Source organism: Bacillus rossius, chromosome 2 (genome assembly GCF_032445375.1).
Source record: "Bacillus rossius redtenbacheri isolate Brsri chromosome 2, Brsri_v3, whole genome shotgun sequence".
Taxonomy (NCBI): Eukaryota; Metazoa; Arthropoda; class Insecta; order Phasmatodea; family Bacillidae; genus Bacillus; species Bacillus rossius.
In genome coordinates this window covers 59,661,286-59,681,786 of record NC_086331.1, presented here as the reverse complement: position 1 = coordinate 59,681,786, position 20,501 = coordinate 59,661,286, and the positions used below count along the sequence as shown (strand labels likewise).

Genomic DNA, 20,501 nt, shown 5'->3' with positions numbered 1-20,501 from the left:
TTTTACTATTTTTAATGTAGAGTGTAAACAAACCTTAGTACCCGAATCATTCTCAAGTCGATACTCTTTGACTTAACCATTACGCCACAATAATGGCATTACATAACTTCCATAATTTTTCTGAAAGTCCTAGAAATTACATGATCATATAATTTTTAATGTAGCACTTTTCAACCCAACGATTTAAAATTAAATTGGGGTTAGTTAATCCCTGTGTCATAAATAAGTTTCGATTTCCTTTTAGAATGAAATTATATTTTAAACATAACCCATTTAAGTGCACACTTTAAGAGCCTTACAATGGAATTTTTTTTTTAGTTTTTGAATTCTAGTTTTGTTTTGGAAGGACGTAAATAAAACTTGCTTGACATGCTTTCTCGATTTGTTCTAGTTTGACCGTGATACTGTTCTTAATGGCCGATTTCTTTCTAGTGGTGATAACAGAGATGATAATTAAAACTTTTAAAGCAATATTGACCTTTAGTACACATTATACACTCCTGAAGTTAATATATTTCAGATTCTTACTGAAATTTTTGTTCAAAAATCATGTACTCCATAACTTCAGGGGCTAATATACAAACCAAACTGAAATATGTTATTTTAATTCTGTCAGTAATTAGAAGAAGAATTGATTGCAGTGAAAGTTAAAGAACCCTTTAGCAATTTTTGATTTGTTTTTCTTCTGCTCAGGGGGGTGTGTAAAGGCAAAAAGCAACAGGTTAAATAATTTTTCTTGCGATAGATTTGTACTATGATAACATACATTTATTAAAAGAAATGCTAATGTATCAGATGTTAACTTCTTAATTTGTGTGTTTTTTGGTGCACTATATTGTATACGTTTTCATTTTAGTTTAAAGTATGATTTTTATTTAATGTAGACCACAAAGGTCACAATCGCAGTCTTTTAACAAAAAATTAAGAAAAATAATTATTTGGTAACGCTTCACAAACTAATAAATATTACTTTTGGAGATTGAGATGTAAAATTTAGATAGCTTGATGACTTCTTGGAAAACATAGTTGTGATAGCTTTCCATTTGCAGTGCCATGTAAATCACTACTTTCATATTTTTATATTCACAGTTCTTTAAGTTTTGTTGAAATGAAATGGCCAATTCATGACACAAATTTGTTACATAGTTCATAATACTTTTGAGCCACTGGGTGTCATATCCCCCCCAAAAAAAATTTTAATGTTCACAAATTTTTACAATCGTTTTGAAAATTTATTTTCATCATTTAGAGCTAGAATATATTTTGCATGTTACACTCTTCCAAATAGTGTAATTATCCAAATTATTAACCCCGATAGCCGGTTTAGGTTAGTAAATATTGAGCCATTGCGTTTACAGCTTATACAGCAAACTAACGTACAGTGAGTAAAAATGTTACGACTCTAAAAAATAGGGATTAAACAACATTTAACTGGAATAAAATTTTTTGGCAACATTTTATATTTCATCAAATACACGAAGAAAGATATTTTTAACATTTTAAAATATTATCTTACCAGATACACTTAAAAACAGAACATTAAATAAATCAATAATATATTTTATATGTATCCATTTAATGTTTCTTAAAAAGTGTTGACACATTTTTTAATATATTTTAAGTTGCTACTCGAAAACAAATATAAAGTCTGGTTATCATCATTAATTATTTAAACATTTAACTAGAAAAATCTGTGGTGTGCATTATATTTGAGTGATTCAGTAACACGCAGGAATGAGATTCAAGACTAAAGCATGCTTTAAAAGCAACTTCTCACTTCTAATGTCTTATTAATGAGAATAGCGCGGACCTTCCAGTAAGGAAATACGAAAATATCAGCCCATTTATTTTCAATTAGTTCTTGTATTAAAATCAAATATTTTTTAAGAATTCTAAAATATTTATCTGAAAACACTGGTCATTTTAAAAACAGAACAATTTACTTAAGAGGAAGATAACATAAAAAACATATTTATTTAAATTATAATTTAAGTTCGAAAAGATAATATGTTAAAAAAAAGTAATAGTATTTTAAGATGTATCTCTTTGCTTTAAGGTAAATACAATAAATAATTTACTTGGAATATTTTGACAAATTATGAAATTATATTTTCATGGATGATTTATTAGTATCAAAAAATGTATGAAGAACTGTATCACTGGGAGTCTGGGGTGCTAATTTTAGTGCTGTATGGCATTTATTTGCTGAAAGAAAAAGTATAGAAGCTTATGCAGTAAGAACACAAACTGAAAATCAAACTGTTCTGTCTTTCTGTCGCCAGCAACCAAATATTCACAAACATTTAATGTAACCTTTGCTTAAAACAAAAGGTTTTGTAAAGTTTTATTTTGTAAGTTTTGTAGTGCTTTTATAATAAAATCGTTTTTAAAATGTATTTTGTTTATAATTTTCTTCCTTGGTGTTATCTTTCAGTATTATAGAAGAGAACATCATTATTGGTTATTTTTGGATGACTTTGGAATTGCTCAAAGGTGCGTGTAAAACTTTCAGTTTCTTCAGGTTAGATAAATACATTTTTAGGGCCAAGTTATGTGCTAGTGAGTGAAATTTGCACACAGGGTAAGCTTATATGTGGGGCAACGCACTGAAAAAGAAAAAAAAAGTTAACACATGCTATTCCAGCGATACCAAGTATAGATTCTTAAATCCTCACGCAAGACACAATATGAGAAGACAATGAAGAAAGACAGTAGAGACGACTGCGCATGACCTATTGTCTTTTCAGGGCCTGAAAACTATTATCTGCCTCGTGTTAAATAAAGAGCAGAAAACAATGGCGGAAGTATGGCAAATGGTTCGTGTCTGAATTCCAGCCTAATTCAAGTTCACATCTACGTGATTTGGAGCGCACGACGATCTTGGGAATTATATCGCCAAGAGGCTTAGTTTATAAACAATGAAACCGACGAAAGAAAAATAACACCTTTAAAATTCAAACACATAATTTCTTGAAAGAAAAAGTTTATAAATTATTCAAGAACGCAGTCTAAAAATTGACCAAATATGAAGAGCTTACGTTTTCGCAATGTTTAAATCAAGTGAAGAGTTCGTAACAATGAAATCTTTGTTTGTGTAGAAGGAATGCTACAATTTTCATGAAATGTAAAGTTTCTTTCGCTCATTATAAAAATCATATAATTTATAATTCACATGTCTGTATTATAAACATGAATTTTTAAAAGCAATACTGAGCAAAGATACATTTCCAGCACTTGATTTCAAGTAATATTTTTAAATTTTATTTTTATTTCACTATTCATCATCATCCTATCATCATCCTCGTGTAAGCGTACGCATCTTAATTAGTAGTTTTACCGTGTTTAAAAAAAATTATTTTAGTCCCCTTAAGATGTATGATGACAAAATTACTTGTATTGGTGACACAATATTTGCTTCATTTTTTTTATTAATGAAAGAAGTGTTCAGAATTTTTTAAATAATATCTGTCTGTCGTTTGATTACAATATACAAACATCTTTTCCAGTTGGTTAATTTTTTATTTGTGAATATTTTCCTTTTTATCACTACTTTCATAATCAAAAAACACATGTGATTTGTGATCACTGTTGAGCCTACTGTGGCCGTTATCAAAATGTTTGACGTACTTACAACTTCCCACTGGTCGAAGATGACAAAATCAAAAATTCACCAGAAAGCATAGCAGTGTGTTGCGTTGCCCCCCCCCCCCCCCCCCCCCCCACCCCGCCCCCACACCAACAACTTCCCATAAAAAAACAATCAGGACTACAGAGGATCTAACTTTCTCTAAGCCGTTTTACTTTGCCCAGTGAGAACCTGCTGGATTTTGTGCAAGCTACAGATATTCTAGAGAAGGATTATGAATGATCGTCAGGGGAATGTTACAAATAACACCAATGAAAAACCTTTGAACCACCACAAATATTATTTTTTCAATATAGACCTACGAAATATTTTAAATTTAAAGAAAAATAATTTACGAGTGAGAGTAAGAATTATTTGCCACTAAAAATATTTCATTGATGCAACAAAATTATTTCGTTGTTACCTTAAAATATTTTGTGAGGTTTGTATTGAAAAAATATTTATTTTATGTTGGCCACATAACTGTTTGTTTTCGTCAGTTACTTCTTTTTTACCTTTTTCAGTATGATCAATAGAGCCAGAAAAATTGTTTCTTTACAAATAACTTGAGGATGAACTAAGCACTAAGCAATCATACCTAGGTTACTGAAAAAGAAAACCTCTTTTTTAAATTAAATTAAATTTTTATACACTCAATCAAGCTTTCTACATGAACTCCTTTTTTCGTTATTAAAACTACGAAATGAGAACCAATAAATGAAATAAGAGTTTTATTGAAAATAAGTTCTATACATTTGTTCTCTAAATTTCATTTTGCTACTGTGCGATTGTGTGCATATACAGATAATTGATACTGATATTCATAAAATATTGCTTTCTGTGGCCCCAACTGTTACGAGCATTACTATATAGGTTATTGTTTTATCTTTATTTTATATAAATAAGACATAAACGCAAATAAGATTTTTCCACTGAGTGAACAAATGATTCTAAGTAAAAAATATTAATTTTTATGTCTAAGAACAGTTTTTTGGCCACAGTTGTTCAACTGTTGCGTTAAATCATTGATTTTAAAATACCAAGAGAAAATATAGGATTTTTAATCTTTGAATAAAAATAATCTATTTATTAGATATTGTTTAGAGAAAACATAAAGAAGAGAAATGGGGAAAATCAACGAAGATATAAACATAGTCTACTATACTTACAGCTTAGAACACATTTGTCCAAAAAAAAACCGAGAATTGTAAACACACACTTTATCATATTTAGTCAAAATAAAGATATCAAAATTACGTATTATGTTGCATATAACGTAAAGTGACGTTGTTTTTGATACTTAAGTTATATGATTATTTGAGGAAGTACCTATACAAAGAAATTTAAATTATCAAATACCTGTTACTAATAATATTGAAATAAACAGATTAATGAAAAGAAAATCGTTGAGATAAGAACCTCTCGTAAAATGGAATTTGTCACAGCAGTATTTTTTATGTTTAAATGTATTAAAACAAAGTTATCATTTATAATTATAACATTGAGACAGTAATAAATTACGTAGGTACGTAATCTTATTTCAGCTACGGAATGAAACGAAATTTGTGTGTGATCTTCATCAAGAATGGGAATTTTCATTGTTGAAACTAGGGCGCGCATGAATATAAAAATCCGTGTTTAAATTAGGTATAACTTCTGGAAATACATCTCCATCCAACAGGGTTGTCCAGTCAGCGGAATGCCAAGACGCGTCATCATTATTTATGTTTGAAGCTTCAGCTCTGCGTGAAGTATTTACTTGAGTGACACTACTTGAAATTGTAACCTCATTTTGCGGAATTGTTGGTGTGCGTTCTATACTTGTACTTGATATGGGGATGCTTTGCCTGCGCTCAGTGTTTATTTCAGTTCCATGATCTATCATTTGCCGGAAATTGGTAAATGCCACACCTTCATTATGAGGATTTAAAACAGAAGGCAGGCTTTGACACATTTTTGGGACCGCTAGTTTTTGTCTTACGGACTCCACACCTAATGGCCTCACTGATACAGGAAAATGTCTTTTGCGTTCACCTTGAGATAAACATGTTCTTTCAGCAAATGATTCTTTAGTACCGTGTAATAATGGAAAACTGCATGTTCCTTCTCTTTTTTTAAACTGCACATACTTCGACTCCAGCACACTTTGCCCTGCACCTTTCTCAGACGAATCTGAGGAATTACAACGTTCACTTTTTGTAGAAATCGATGTTTTTCCTGATGCAATTGACTCTTTATGCCTTAGAGCGAATTCTCTGTCTTCTGGTAAGTCATCTAAACATTCATAAATTGCCTCTGTGTTATGATCACCAGAGTCCATTATCGGAACAGCACTTGGAAGGTTTGCAACTAAAGGTTTCCATCGGACTCCTCTCTTTTTACCTTCGGTAATACAGTGTTTTTTAATCGGTGCTAGTTTAGGCAGAGCTCTGATGTTGAAAGCATGCTCAATTTTTGGCTTGATCTGACTCACGGGAAACTTGTCAAGTCCATGTGTACTTCTGAGCACAACACTGGGAATTAGTCCAATTTTATGCCTATTAAAATCAACGAAACTATTAATATTGGTGTAAGAACTACGATCTTCTAATGACTGCTGTGAAATCTTCAAGCTTGTATCTGAACGCGCAAGCGTAGAACTGCTAGGCCAGTGCATTGTGTTCGAGGCGTTAGAATCCACGTGTTTCAGCTTTATGCTTCCTTGAGCAGACCCAATACTCCAATGTGACCTGAAACAGAGTTTAGTGATTCAAAACCTTACATTCAAACAAATACAATATCGCCATACATAACAAATTGACTTCCTCCGTACTAACAGATATGAAATGGAGATCACAGACTGTTGATCATAAACTTAAAAATAAAAATAAATTAAATATTATAAACCGAGTTTCAAAAAGTTTTATCAGGTATAAACTGTCCCAAGTAAAAATATAATTATAAGCTGCAACATAAAATTTGATTAATTATAAAAATGTGTTCATATAATGGCCCTCTAAAAGATGTACTGGCTCTAAATATTATGTAGGGTTTATACAAATGAATTAAACCTAATCAAGTTGGTTAAATTTAATTACTTGTAATAGTAGAAAATTATAGTTCCTCTGAGCTCTGGAGTAGGAGTAAGGTGCTGGTTCCGAGTGCCATCTTGGATTATGACATCACGGCGGCCATGTTGGATGACCTTGACCTTGAAACCGGCCATCCTCTATGATTCCGCCATATTGTGTTATGACGTCACAGCCACCATTTTCGGTTCTAGAACTTTCAGACATATTGGATTCTTGTACCTTTCGCCATCTTGTTTCATCTGCTGGGGGCCGTCATATTGTTTTCGTTTGCTGGAGGGCACCATATTGTGTTTGTCTGCAGGAAGCTGCCATCTTGTTTTCGTCTTCTAGAGGCCGTCACCTTGTTTTATTCTGTTAGAGGCCGCCATCTTGTTTTCATCTGCTGGATGTCGCTATCATTGTTTCTGTTGTTTGTTCTTAGAGTTCACCAGCTCTCTGCCTGATGCAAGTAAGGTCGAATTTTCATTACCTATCTATGTTACGAGTTCTAGGGACATAATAAATTCAATTTTTTTATACAAAATATATCGGAAGTGAAGTGATTCGAGCAATGTTAGTTCGGAACAGGGGTATGGAAAGCTTGCGCTTTTGACAAAACAGCTAGTGATACGCATACCACATTCAGAATTGAATAAGTAATATAAAAAAATAACACATGTTGGGACTTAATTTTTTATATGGAGGATGCCGATGCATGTTGGATGCTGATGCACGCCCTTTTTTTAAAATACTGATTACTAAAACTACTGATTAGTAAAACATGCAGATGCCGCATATCGTAAACGTCGACTGCTAGAGTGCGTTACCGCAATCTTTGTTTTCAATGCTTGCTACTTAGAGAAGTAGTGTCGCGTATTGTACACATCGTCTGATAGAATGCGGTTCCGCCATATTGTTTTATTTTTTACCTGCTAAATTGCAGTACGTAGTGTCAATCACCAGATCGTCAACTATCGTAGCATCCACCCTCTTTTCAGCCATATTGAAAATTTGTAATTATAAAATGAAAAATAAAAAATAACAAAAATAATTTTCAAATTTTGGTATTAATAAATTAAGTGATAGATCGATTCCCGTTCTTGGTTAGATCCTTGGCCATGGTCAGAAAGCGTAAATTTTGCTTAAATATACTTATCTAATAAAATATGTTGAGATGTTCCCAAAGTTACTTAAATTCCAATCTATAAGCCTCATGTAAGTGACAGATGTCATATTGACCGCCTTATTAAAATTCTGTAATTATCAACAATAATTTTTCAAAAAATTCTAAAGTCCCTACAAAATTTACCTATTAATATATTGAACAAATCCATTAATTTCCATCCGTGATTTGATTCTTGGCTGGATCCTGGGTCGATGTAAAATGGTTTTTCAAGCTTAAAATCATTATTAAAATTGATTATCAGTAGTTCCTATGTAAATGGGCATCCTGCGCCAGGGTTCAGGGTGTGGTGCTGGTGCCGTGGAGCCGGCCGATTGCTCTGACGTCACGGCGGCCATTTTGGACTCAAATATTCCCGTTTTGAGGAAAAATTTCTCGTTTTCTTCCACAAAAATTCAAAAATTAGGATTTCGAAAAACCTCAAAATACTTTTGCCTTAGAAAGAACACATAATCCTAAAAGCGGCTTAAAAGTCATAAGAGCTAGCCGCTCTAAGCCGCTGACGTCATCTAGGAGTATGACGTAACCGTTGCAATTTCCGTTACAGCCGCCATCTTGAAAATCTTTATTTATTATCCAATTTTAATGAGAAAAAAAAATTAAAATTCATAAAAAAATTCAATTAATAAAATTTTAATAAAAATATTAAAAAAACATACATTTACGACATGGAACTCGGAGTCCTCGGTTCGAACCTGGTGAGGACAAAAAATAAAATAAAAATGGCGACTGATCCTTCCCTCATGGTGGCTGCTGTCAAGCTGACACCCCCCACCACTTACGTCAAAGTATATATATCGTCACCTAGTATGACGTCATGTCCACCACCTTGCCTTCGTACGCTGGAGACCACCATCTTATTTTCGTCTACTAGTGTGTGCTGATGACATGTTAGTATCATTTTCTGTTCACCATACCTTTGAACTCGACTGTAGGCACTGAACTTTGACCTTGACCTTTGACCTCGACCTTGACCTTTAAATTTGACTTTGACCTTTAAATTTGACTTTGACCTTTAAATTTGACTTTGACCTTGACCTTGAAATTGGACTATGACCTTGACCATCATGGATCCGACATTTTGTGTTCAGTACATGCTACCAGGAGCTACCACCTGCTAGAGGACATTGCCACCAACTTGTTTTCGTCTACTGGAAGTCACCATCTTGTGTGTGTACTCGTCTTATAGAGTGCATTACCATCATGCTAGTTTTATTTTAACCCGCTAGAGTAAAGTAATCATTTATTATTACTGAGGTGCCCACCATCAGGATATTTGGGCGCCATCTTGGAATCGTGTAATTATTTAGCGAGAAATTCGAGAAAAATTCCTAAATTCACCAAAAAAAATTACAATCAATTTACAAATTGATTCGATCAGTTCCTGTTCTTGGTTGTATCCTTGAACAGTGACAAGTGTAACTAAATATTAAATCAATTTTCGATCCTGTTTTCCATTACCTTCGCGGAGTTTATTAATCATTCTCTCTTCAAAAATAGGAAAGTCGTCGAAAAACCGGGAGACACGTTACGCAACGCATTCTAGCGGCAGTGCCTAATCCTACGGCGTTAGCGCATTTGTGATAAGGTTTTTATTTTTTAGCAATTTTGAATTTACGTGTTTTCCCAGTTTTATGCAGTTGTAAGTATTTATTATAGCTAGAAAAGTTCGTACAATGCTTGGTTGCAACAATTACGATGTTGCTAACTGCACGAAATCGTTTTTGAAGTTAAATTACTTTAGGTGCGATGGTTCCGAAGTCGTCTGCGTTTGAGGTCAATAACCTATTTTATATTCTCTTACATGAACACTGGAGAACATATCAAGCGTATTGGTGAGCCAAATAAATCGCTGTGATAGGAAAAATATTCTGGAATAAATTTTATAAACTCTAATAGCTACACAAAGAAATAAAAGCAAATAAAAAAATTCCTTTTTTATTACAGTTTTGATAACCCAAAATTTTACTAACCTTAGAGATCGGTACATTTATCATTGCTGTGGTTGCATGAAAGAAATTCATGGGATCAAATCCAATCCATCACCTAACTTATGTTTAACATTTTCTTATATGATTTATAATAACATTTTATTACCACAGTTAATGAGAATCATATTATTACTTTGTTTTTGTTTAAGTAAGTTTTATAATAATAACATTTAACACACAGCTCAGTCTGCTGGATTGGATATTTTATACTTTATTTTTTAGTGACAATAAAAATAAATCTTATAAATTTATTCCTAGAGATAGATTGTGTTTACGTGAATATAAGCACATAAATATATAAATAAGGGTTTATGTTGTTTGTTTGCACTTTTTATAAAAAAATTAAAGTTTTATTCCAAGCTTGATGAAATGTTGCACACTCGAACTTAAAAACAAGAGGAATGTTACTGTCTACATAAAATTCCTAAAAATCAGCCTTATTATCATTTCCCATCCCTTAAAGCGGATTGGTGATACTTCTTGGTAAAATGTTGTACATCTGGCGTTTTAAATAAGAGGAATATTATTGTCTACATCTAAATGTGGAAAGAAAAGTCTACAACATTTATGGAAACAAATTTAAATGAGATTACTGAGTATGAATAAAGAAGTTTAATACCAGCAAATTTTAATGATTTTAATATTATTTTTTTTAGATATAATACTGTTTCAAAAGCAATTTTGTAAATATTAAATATTAATTTTCTAGAAAACGTGCACTTCTAAAAAAATTATATAAAATTCTGAAAATTGTATTTTTGAGTTCCTCTCATTCTTTTTGATGACTGCTTGAGGGAATTGCAATTTCAAGTAGTTTAACAATAGTTAAGGGATTTGAACATTTGATACGGTTAGGTTAGCTACATTTCAAATGCGGCATAATGTTGTTATTCCTTGGTAAGTTTATGTTAGTGTCTTAAAAAAACAATTAATGGTGTTTTCCGGGACATTAGTACTCAAGAATACCATTTTTGGAGTTTTCATATTTATATTACATTTGAACACATATATAAGGAAATTAAAATTTTATAAATCTTGATATGTTTTAGGGAATTATTTACGAAATAATCTATTTCCAAAAATTCAGTTTTAGAGTTTCAATGTTATAAGCTGTATGGTATGTCTCATGTTTAAAGTTATGTCATTTTTCATTATCGTTCAGTTAATATATTTTTGTAGATTACGAAAGTTTGTTTTAATTGTGAATTCACTACTTTCATACAAATATGTAAACTGTAAATTCATTACTCTACGGCAACCACATTTCAAACGACGAAAGAAAATCTGTGCCGAGATCGCCCATTGTAATACAAAGGAATTTGAATTTCGCGGGCGTTCTTCCGGCTGAGCTGTTAGGATCGTTGCAGTCGGGTGTCACCAGCGTTCGCCATGTTTAAATGCCTGAGTTTCCTATATTGTCATACTATCTATGGTAATATGTTTCTTGATGTTAATGGTGGGAGGTCAGTCTACTGGTAGCCTCCGTGGAAGAAGGATCTGTCACCAATTTTTTCTATCACCGGGTTCGATCCGAGAACTCCATGACGTAAATGGGTTTTCATCAGAATTTTAATAAAATTGTATTTGAATATATTTTTATTTTTTAAATTTTCTGATAATAATAACGTATTTTCAACATGGCGGACGTGATATCATAATTTAAAAACAGCGAAATGTTTTTTATTAAATTTTATTATATATATTTTTAACTTTTCCCAGTGTTTTTCGATGATACAGAATTTAAAGATGACAAACATAATGATAATTGAAACGGTGACGTCACAATTAAAAATGGCACACATTACATTCTTATGGTCGAAGTCATGAACTCGGTGGCTTAAGGCGGCTTGTAGACGGGGAATTAAAGCTGTTTTGGGGAATTTTCAAGCCATCAGCATTTTTTTTGAGAAATAAAACGGGACATGTGCTGATTTTTTTTGGCATAATGTTTTCCCAAAATATTTGGCGAATTTTGGCAAATTTTGAATAGTTTTTGTCAAATTTGTTCAAAAAGGTCAAGGTATTACATTGTGGCCGCAGTGACGTCATAATCCCATATGGAGAACCGTCAGTCTAATCCTAGCTCCTGCTCCTGCCACCGGATTCCCTTTTATACACTACTCGAGTCCGATGTTTTATCACTAAACCACCTCACTCTGGGTCGTACAGAACCCTTGTGCGTTACTTCACAAAGGTACATAATAGAGGATATTGTTATTTACCGATTCACGAGCGACGTCCTCCTTTCGGGATCAATGATGACATCCTCTCGAACAGTTTCGTCGCCAGTCTGGCCAACAGATGCAGAATCGCCGTACTTAAGGAGGCTGCGCGAAGACGGCGGCCTCGACCTGGAATTTAAGTCAACAGATTGAGATTATTGTGTTGAATTATGTTCCTTTGTTCCATGGGCTGTTCTGTAGAGGATACCCAACATGACTTCCGCGGCTCCTCTGGCTGCATGCCGGGTCTCGAGTCCTGGGCACGGGACTGGCTTAAACTTGTGTTTTATGAAACTGACACCATGGAAAATGGAAATGTCCTTAAAAATTTACAAGCTACTAAACATAATTTAATAAGAAAGTAACAGTGGACTATTAAAAATTTTTTTGAACATTTACGTGGACTAGACATTTTGATCGGAAATTATAAACATTTTACGAAACTAAAAATACGTAGATAAGTAAAACAAATAAACAAGCGGCAAAAATAATCACATAACAAACACAAACAGATCACAAAGAATATACTAAGGGTACACCATACACGTACATTTGAATAAGCATAAAATATCCCTTTTTCATATTTTTTATGTGGACATGCAAATTAAGAGATATATACAGATTCAGTGTATTGTTTATGTTCATCCTTTAACATTTCTATTTTGGGTAGTCTAAGCCAGATCAATATCATGATTGATCGGTTGGGAATCCTATTTGCCAATGTATGATTTTGTAAATGCAGTATCCGTAAGTTTACTTTTATTTGTTACAGTGTCATTACCGAGTAATGGCCAGTATATGCTGACAAAACATTTTCCTATGAAGTATTGAATTATTGTTCAATGTCACTCACTGTTTTTGTTAATGGCTTAAAAATGAATAAAAGTGTTTCTGGTAACTGCGACCCTCTCTATGTTATTTCTGTTATTACCTGCCAACCCAGTGATAACACCAAGATGGCGGCAGCGCACTCTAGCAGACGAGAAAAACATAGCGCAGTCGTTCAAGATGGCCGCCATGATGGCATAGTGGCGTAAATAATACATGATTTTGGTAGTAGTAGGGGGTCAATCACCTGGTAAATAGTGTGGAGAAAATATTAAACTTTTTTATTCACCTCACCGATAATCGAACTTAGAAATGTATTACTTATGTACGATTATTTATGTAAATATATCATATTACTCTTTTATTTTTTCCAATTTTTTAATAATATTTATTTTCAAATTGATTTCGACAGTAAGTACCTCCAAAGTCGATTGACTACGAAATACGTTTATTAGTTAATATTATTTAATGAAAAATGTATAGGTCATGGTTATGGTCACCGGAATTTAAAAGACGACAAATACCGGGCTCAGTTCATTGACCGCACCACCACCACCACCACCACCACTACCACCACCACCACCACCACAACCACCACCACCACCACCACCACAACCACCACAACCACCACACCACCACCACAACCACCACCACAACCACCACCACAACCACCACCACAACCACCACCACCACCACCACAACCACCACCACCACAACCACTACCACAACCACCACAACCACCACCACCACCACAACCACTACCACAACCACCACCACAACCACCACCACCACCACCACCACAACCACCACCACAACCACCACCACCCCCACAACCACCACCACATCCACCACCACAACCACCACCACCACCACAACCACTACCACCACAACCACCACCACCACCACAACCACCAACACCACAACCACTACCACCACAACCACCACCACCACCACAACCACAACCACCACCACCACCACAACCACCACCACCATCACAACCACCACCACCACCACAACCACCACACCCTAGAACCCTGTCCCAGACTTATCTATTTTACACTACCAAAAGCTAATAGTTGCAATGTCGAGTGATCTGGGGTTACCAAACTACATGATTCCAGGTACAAAGCCTACACAGATATCGTTATTTAAACTGGAGACTGTGTTGCGGAAAGTAACAACTTAATTGATTTAATAGCAATATAACTAAATATTTAATTAAATTAAATTAACTGATATATACATAATTTGCAGTATCTGAATGCTATAATTGGCTAATTAAATTAAACAAGCTGACGTTATAATACCAAAATAATTGTGTTTAAAAAATTATAACGATAACTAATTCATATTAGAGCTATTTGTTGCCTACTGAGCACAATAGCATTTCTGGAAATATGGAGCTTTTCCGAGGGAATATTCAAATGCCTGAGAAGTGTGCGAGAATTTTCCAAATATGCCTTCAGATTGACAGTCATGTGAAGCCGAGCACAAGTGATATTTCCTTCTGTAGATAAGTAACGTTTTATATCATTTGAAATGTAATTTAACACAATATTACAAACATAACATATATTTTAACTATAATCACATGAATTCACGACAAAAAAGTTATTACATTTAAACGTGTACAAAGCGAACAGTTAGAGGAGATAAAGGACAAAATAGTAAAGATTTGTAAGTAGAGGTTAGTTAGAGAAATATTTCAATGTGACAGTTGTAAACTGCATTATAAAATTTGACATAATAAACACACCATAAAAGTGATTATTCTTCAAGAACTGCGAGTCTATTTTGAACAAAATGTAACAAAGTCTTATTTCTTACGGAAATAAAATTTACTGTTTTTCACTATAAGATAAAGTTCTTACAAGGAAAGAAAAATATAAATCGGAATTTATCCAGATTTATCCAGATCCTGCCGCACAGGATTAAGGAAGTGGTGCTTAGAGTAGGTCAATGACACCGGCTGTCTCCTTGGATTGTGATGTCACTATGGCTATCTTGGATGACTTTGACATTGACCTTTGACATTGACCTTTGAAATTGACCTATGACCTTTACATTGACTGCCATTTTAGACTCTGACATTACATAAATTTGTCACGACCGCCATCTTGTTTTCGTCTAATGGAGGTTTGCCAGTTTGTTCTGCTGCAGGTCACCATCTTGGATGACGTAATGTCCATCATTTATGTTTCTGCTGTTTGTTCCTAGAGTGTACAAGAATCGGCCTCTCTCTCATGCAGGTAAGGTTTATTTTCCATTACCTACTTATGATATTATAACCCTTATAGACATATTAATTGTAATTTTTTCTTAAAAATGCATTGGAAACGAAGATATTCGAAACATGACAGCTCGTACCTCTTAAATGGAGACCACACTGTCATCGAGACATTAACCAGACTGAGAAGTATTTACAGTATTTATTAAATAACACATTTTCGGACTTGTAATCATTTTTTAATATGAAGTATTAATAAAAATACCTGTTCAATGTCAAGCTGCCATCTTTTTTTTAATACTTGCAACTAGAAGCACTAGTGTCACGTAGTGCATACATCATCTGCTAGAGGGTGCAGCATTATAGTTGTTTTCAATACTTGCTACTAGGAGCACTAGTGATGTGTAGTGCACACATCGGCTATATGGCACTGACAATGTCTTTGTTTTTAATACTTGTTACTTGGGGTCACCAGTGTCACGTAGTGCACACTTCTGCTAGAGGGCGCTGCTGCCATATTTGTTTTCAATACTTGATACTAGGATGCTAGTGTCACATAATGCACACATTGTCTGCTAAAGAATGCTGCCTCCATATTAGTTTATTTTTACTCACTAGAGTCGCAATAGTATTAATTTCCAGACTGTCGTAGCATCCTACATTTTTTTGGCCATATTGACTGCCATTTTGAAAATCTGTAGCTTTTAGCCTAGAAATTCATAAAAACTCCAAAAAATCATTAAAATATCACCCTTTGATATTTAGATATATTCGTTCTATTTAAGTCCTTAGTTTGATCCTTTTACAATTGCAAAAACGTTTATAGTATTTTAAAAATATTTATTTTATGAAATATAACCTCATTTTAATATTTTACTATAAAAGTGACAAGTTAAAAAAATAAAACCACACATATTTACTAGTAAAATATTTCATATATATTTTACATAAATACAAGTACAGACAAGCAAATTATTAAAAATCTTAGCATTTCTCGAATCCTGCATCTGCTACCCGCGAATTAATGTGAGTGGGGAAGCCCCACCATTTAATGTAAAATCAGGTATTTCTTCGATTTACAATCTTTCCCACCAAATACGTGTCGGGATACATGTTAGGCTGAATATCTTCGCCATAGAAGCCACTAAGATTAGCCTCCAATATGCACTGAAACCTTTCTCGAAGATGCCTTTCTTCTTCGAGCTCCACACAATGTCACCGATGTTAGCTTTATGATTTCGTGGATCATTCTTCTTCGTGTTGGGACACACTGTTCGAAGCAGGTGATCGTCTTTTATATCTGGTTTCATTTTCGTGGTAGAATGCACAGTGGAATAGTACGCTTATTAGTTTTGGCAAGATATCCAGCCCCTTGTAATTTCCATTAGCCCTGAACTGACATTAAGTCTTGGTGCGCAAAGTTCTATTAAAACTCTCAAATATGAAGCCTTTAAAATTACTAAATGTAGAATACCATTTGATGCCAAACATTGTATTCAAAGCCTTGGAGGTTGCATTGTAAAATTCTTTACTGAGATCTGTTGGCAGGTGAGACAGTATAGTTCATCGCGCAAAATGTCTGCCACTGCCTTGTTTATATTTAATGTATTTTTAGGTTTCACGTGTATGCCCCAAGCGAATTAACTATAAACGTTGATGACCGTCAACATATACTCAACACCTTTATTCATTTGGGAATATAGTATCAACTGAACAAGATCTCCATGGAATAAATAATCAAGTCCATGCAGTACGACTATGCGTCGAAGGAATTTCCGTCTTGCAGGAGCATGATGTTTGCGAGCTATTCCGATTTGACTCATAGTATGTACCAAGCTTCTCTCAGTTCTTCGAGTATGCAGACTATTGCTTTGATGTACGAATGGTTTCCTGCACTAAGGGCCGGTTTCACCAAGCAGGTTTAATTTTGTTACAAAACGAGATTTACAAAACTAGATGAAGAATAATCGTAAGTTTAATTCCGACGTGTGTTTCACCATCGTTACACAAGTTTAAATTAATCGAGATTTCTAAAACTCGATTTATAAATGCCTTCCACATAAAAACACCCATTTCCTAGCGAATATACCCGAATATCTGTCGGAGATACCCGAATATGTATTTGTTTTTCCTCTTGTATAGCCCGTCCCACTCTTAGATTGCAGTACACGGCTTATGGCGCGCGCTGTTGCCAAATCTCTAACACATTACGAATTTCAGGAGATGCGTGTATTTGTAATTTGGATCGAACAAGAAGCATTTTAAGAAATCATATCTTAATTTATAATATTTTATACTATTACACATATAAATTTGTAATAATGCCACTTTTATGTAAATTTCAAATAAAAACTACCTATTGTAGACGAAAATTTCTTATAGTTTGCTTTTCTGTTCTAAAAATCCCACACACATATATATATATATATATATATATATATATATATATATATATATATATATATCACATTTTCATGGGCCCGATAAATGCCGTATTTTTGGACAAGTCATGTCCAAACTGATAAATAAAATACAGTAATGGAAATTCTCGGTCTAGTAAGTTATGGGAAAAATCCGAACAATTGGTTAGAATTGGGGAAGATTTTTTAAAAAACAGGAAAATCGCAACAACTCCCATAATATGAATAATATCGAATCCGTTTTAACGTATGATAACTCGGATTACCTAATGCCGAAAAATGTTTTCTAAATACATTTTTGATACGACCAGCCATAACTGCATGGGTTCGAAAAAAATTTTCACCGGACAAAAAAACGTAACTTCCTTAGTAGACACCTTATCAAATCTGTTTAAATTTTTTGTAATAATATCATAGTTATTTTCCAAAACTTTGTCTAAAACAATATTTGATAAGATGCTTGGTGTTGAGAAGGATAGAAAAGTAATTCAAAATTTTGTACCATGATCGCTATTGAATTCCTTCGTATTTATTTCATACATTTTACATATTATGTTCAAGAATCGATTATAATATTTTTTATTGACTAAGGAAGCCATGTATTTGAAATTGCTTGTAGGACAGAACCCCACTTATCTAAACACACGACCCTGTTTCCTCTTACGACGGCAGCGCGCGCTCTTGTACTGATAAGACACATCTTTAACAGCTATTTCCACGGAAACTATAGAAGCAATTGAGATGGGGCTGCTTTTAAAAACTAATTCAATTCATTGTGAACATTTTTCTCGCTTTTGTCCCCCATCTATCTTTAATAGAAAAAAATTTTTCCGCGGGTCAACGTTTTGATGTTTCAGTTTGTGAGAAAATGCATTTCAATATATTAAAAAAAATTATTTAAGTGAAACCTGTACAGTTTTTGTCTTAACATTTGTTCGGTGGCGTCCTAAGGCATTAATTTACTAATAAAAAAATCTGAATGAAATACACATGTAGGTTTTCTTTTTTTGATGTGAAACATATCGGAATACTTCAAAACAGTTCGCAGCGAATAAGTTATGTTTTTTATTTTTTTCGGACACTTAAAATATTGTTAAGTATTCAAAATAAGCATTGCCTGATGCGTATTTTGATTCTATACAATATGAAAAAAAGCTTGGTCCAAAAATTAAAATTTTAAATTTCGTTTGATATTTGGCAACAACGCACGAAGAAACAAGGACAGTGCTAACGGCAATCGGCGTGTGTTAGAGAGAGAGAGAGAGAATGCGCCCATTTACTTCCACACTGCAATCTAAGAGTGGGATGCTCAGTAGATGCAGCGTAATTTATGGTGACCGCATCAACCTATAAAAAAAAAAAAAAAAAAAAAACCTTAATTTTTTTGAAAAATTAGTAATACCGTGGAAATTGTCATATCGCATATAAAAATGATTGGCAATGGTGCAGTTTCAGCTGTAATTAAAGAAAAGCGACAAAGAAGTCGAAATCTATCGCCAAATGAGAAGACAGTTTTGTTAGATCAGTCTATGTGCAGACTGTTTCGACAGACGGAAATGGGTTCTGAAGTCCACTTCATCATAGATTTCAAAATAATTACTCCTTTCGCGAATTGTACGAGGTCGACGCAAGGGAATATAATCATCTCCATCCGAATCTTCTTCAAATATAACATTGTAAGCTGCTGGAGCCATTTGTTTACATACGTTAAGCGAGATTATCTGCGCAAACTGGATGAACATGGCCAGTTAATATAAAATCTCGCTTTACTCTGGAAAATCGAGATTACGCATGTGGTGAAACGCAGAATCGACAAAACGCGTTTATATTGAAACTAATCGAGATTAATTTGCTTAAACTAAGTTGGTGAAACCGGCCCTAAGCGAAGAAAGCAGCAGTCTCAATACACATAGTCAAAGATGCAACCACTTTCTAGCTTTTTTAAACCTTCACCATGTATTGCAAGTTCACTGAAAAGATTAGCATAAACGTCGATATTTTCATGATCTTCTTTTTATAGATATGTTAATTTCTGGACCATTATCGCGGAAATGTGTAAGAGTTAGCTCTAGCAATTTTTGTACTCTTGATAATCCCCACGAGAATAACCTTTAGGTTCCTTGCAAACCCGTTATTAGTGCATACCTGAAGTCCCATGTGTTTTATAATCCTCTACACATATGATATTTTCTAGTAAAAAATCTCTTTATCAAGCACAGAGGAACCACTAATTATGCTTTCTGTACACTCCATAGGTCGTGTCATATTATAACTCGTAAAAGTCCTCAGGTATGTAAGCATCATCGCATTAACTTGGTTTCCACAATTTCCGTAATTTTTTTCTGCATAAACTCGGTCCTCGTAAAGTCCTCTTCTTCGTGAACTGGGTCATATTTTCTCGTCATCAATTTCTGTCTTCATATTAATGGTTGGTTCTTAATTTTTTTAAGTTTGTCAAGGTGCATTATATTTTGTTTAAATATATCTTAATTTTCCTGTTCATACAAAGTCTAGTTATTTTAGCAAGTATATACATTTTGCATGGAAATAATGTATAGCTCGATGAAGGTCACTGGTTAAATTTACATTTAACCAGCTAAAAATAGGTCAAATTACCACATTTCATACGTTTTATTCGTCGACAGTAAATGTATCGATAAATTTTTCTATACCTGACTCAATCACATTCTAGCTGTGTTTATCAAGATCTGTTTTCGTTGCCAAGTGAGATAGTGAAACATCCATGCTAGTTTGAAAGTCTCTCAAATCATCATGTTTTATGCATTTGATACTTCAATCATGTCACAAATTGGAGAATACAGGGCCTCCATATGCTCGTCAATGGCAACCAGGTAATATAGTAAGTATTTTTTCGCAAATTCAACTTTTTGACCAAGAAGCGAAATATATTTGTGGGTTTCGGACTCGTGAGCCGTTAGAACAGAATGCAGTTTG

At 33.8% G+C, this 20,501-nt stretch overlaps 1 protein-coding gene across 5 annotated transcripts in view; it reads right to left on the bottom strand.

Moving 5' to 3' along the window:
* The window catches only part of LOC134529312 (bestrophin-2-like), a 306,594-nt gene that overhangs the window by 1,722 nt on the left and 284,371 nt on the right, over positions 1–20,501 (bottom strand). For 3 of the 5 annotated variants that reach the window (XM_063363240.1, XM_063363239.1, XM_063363241.1), the window contains 2 exons: positions 12,072–12,200; positions 4,342–6,354 (listed from right to left, as the gene is read on the bottom strand). In XM_063363240.1, coding sequence (XP_063219310.1) covers positions 5,205–6,354; positions 12,072–12,200 — 1,279 coding nt within the window. In that variant the 3' untranslated portion in view covers positions 4,342–5,204. Of the gene's footprint in view, positions 1–4,341; positions 6,355–12,071; positions 12,201–20,501 lie in introns of those variants that run through there. The other 2 variants (XM_063363242.1, XM_063363243.1) reach the window with 2 other exon arrangements.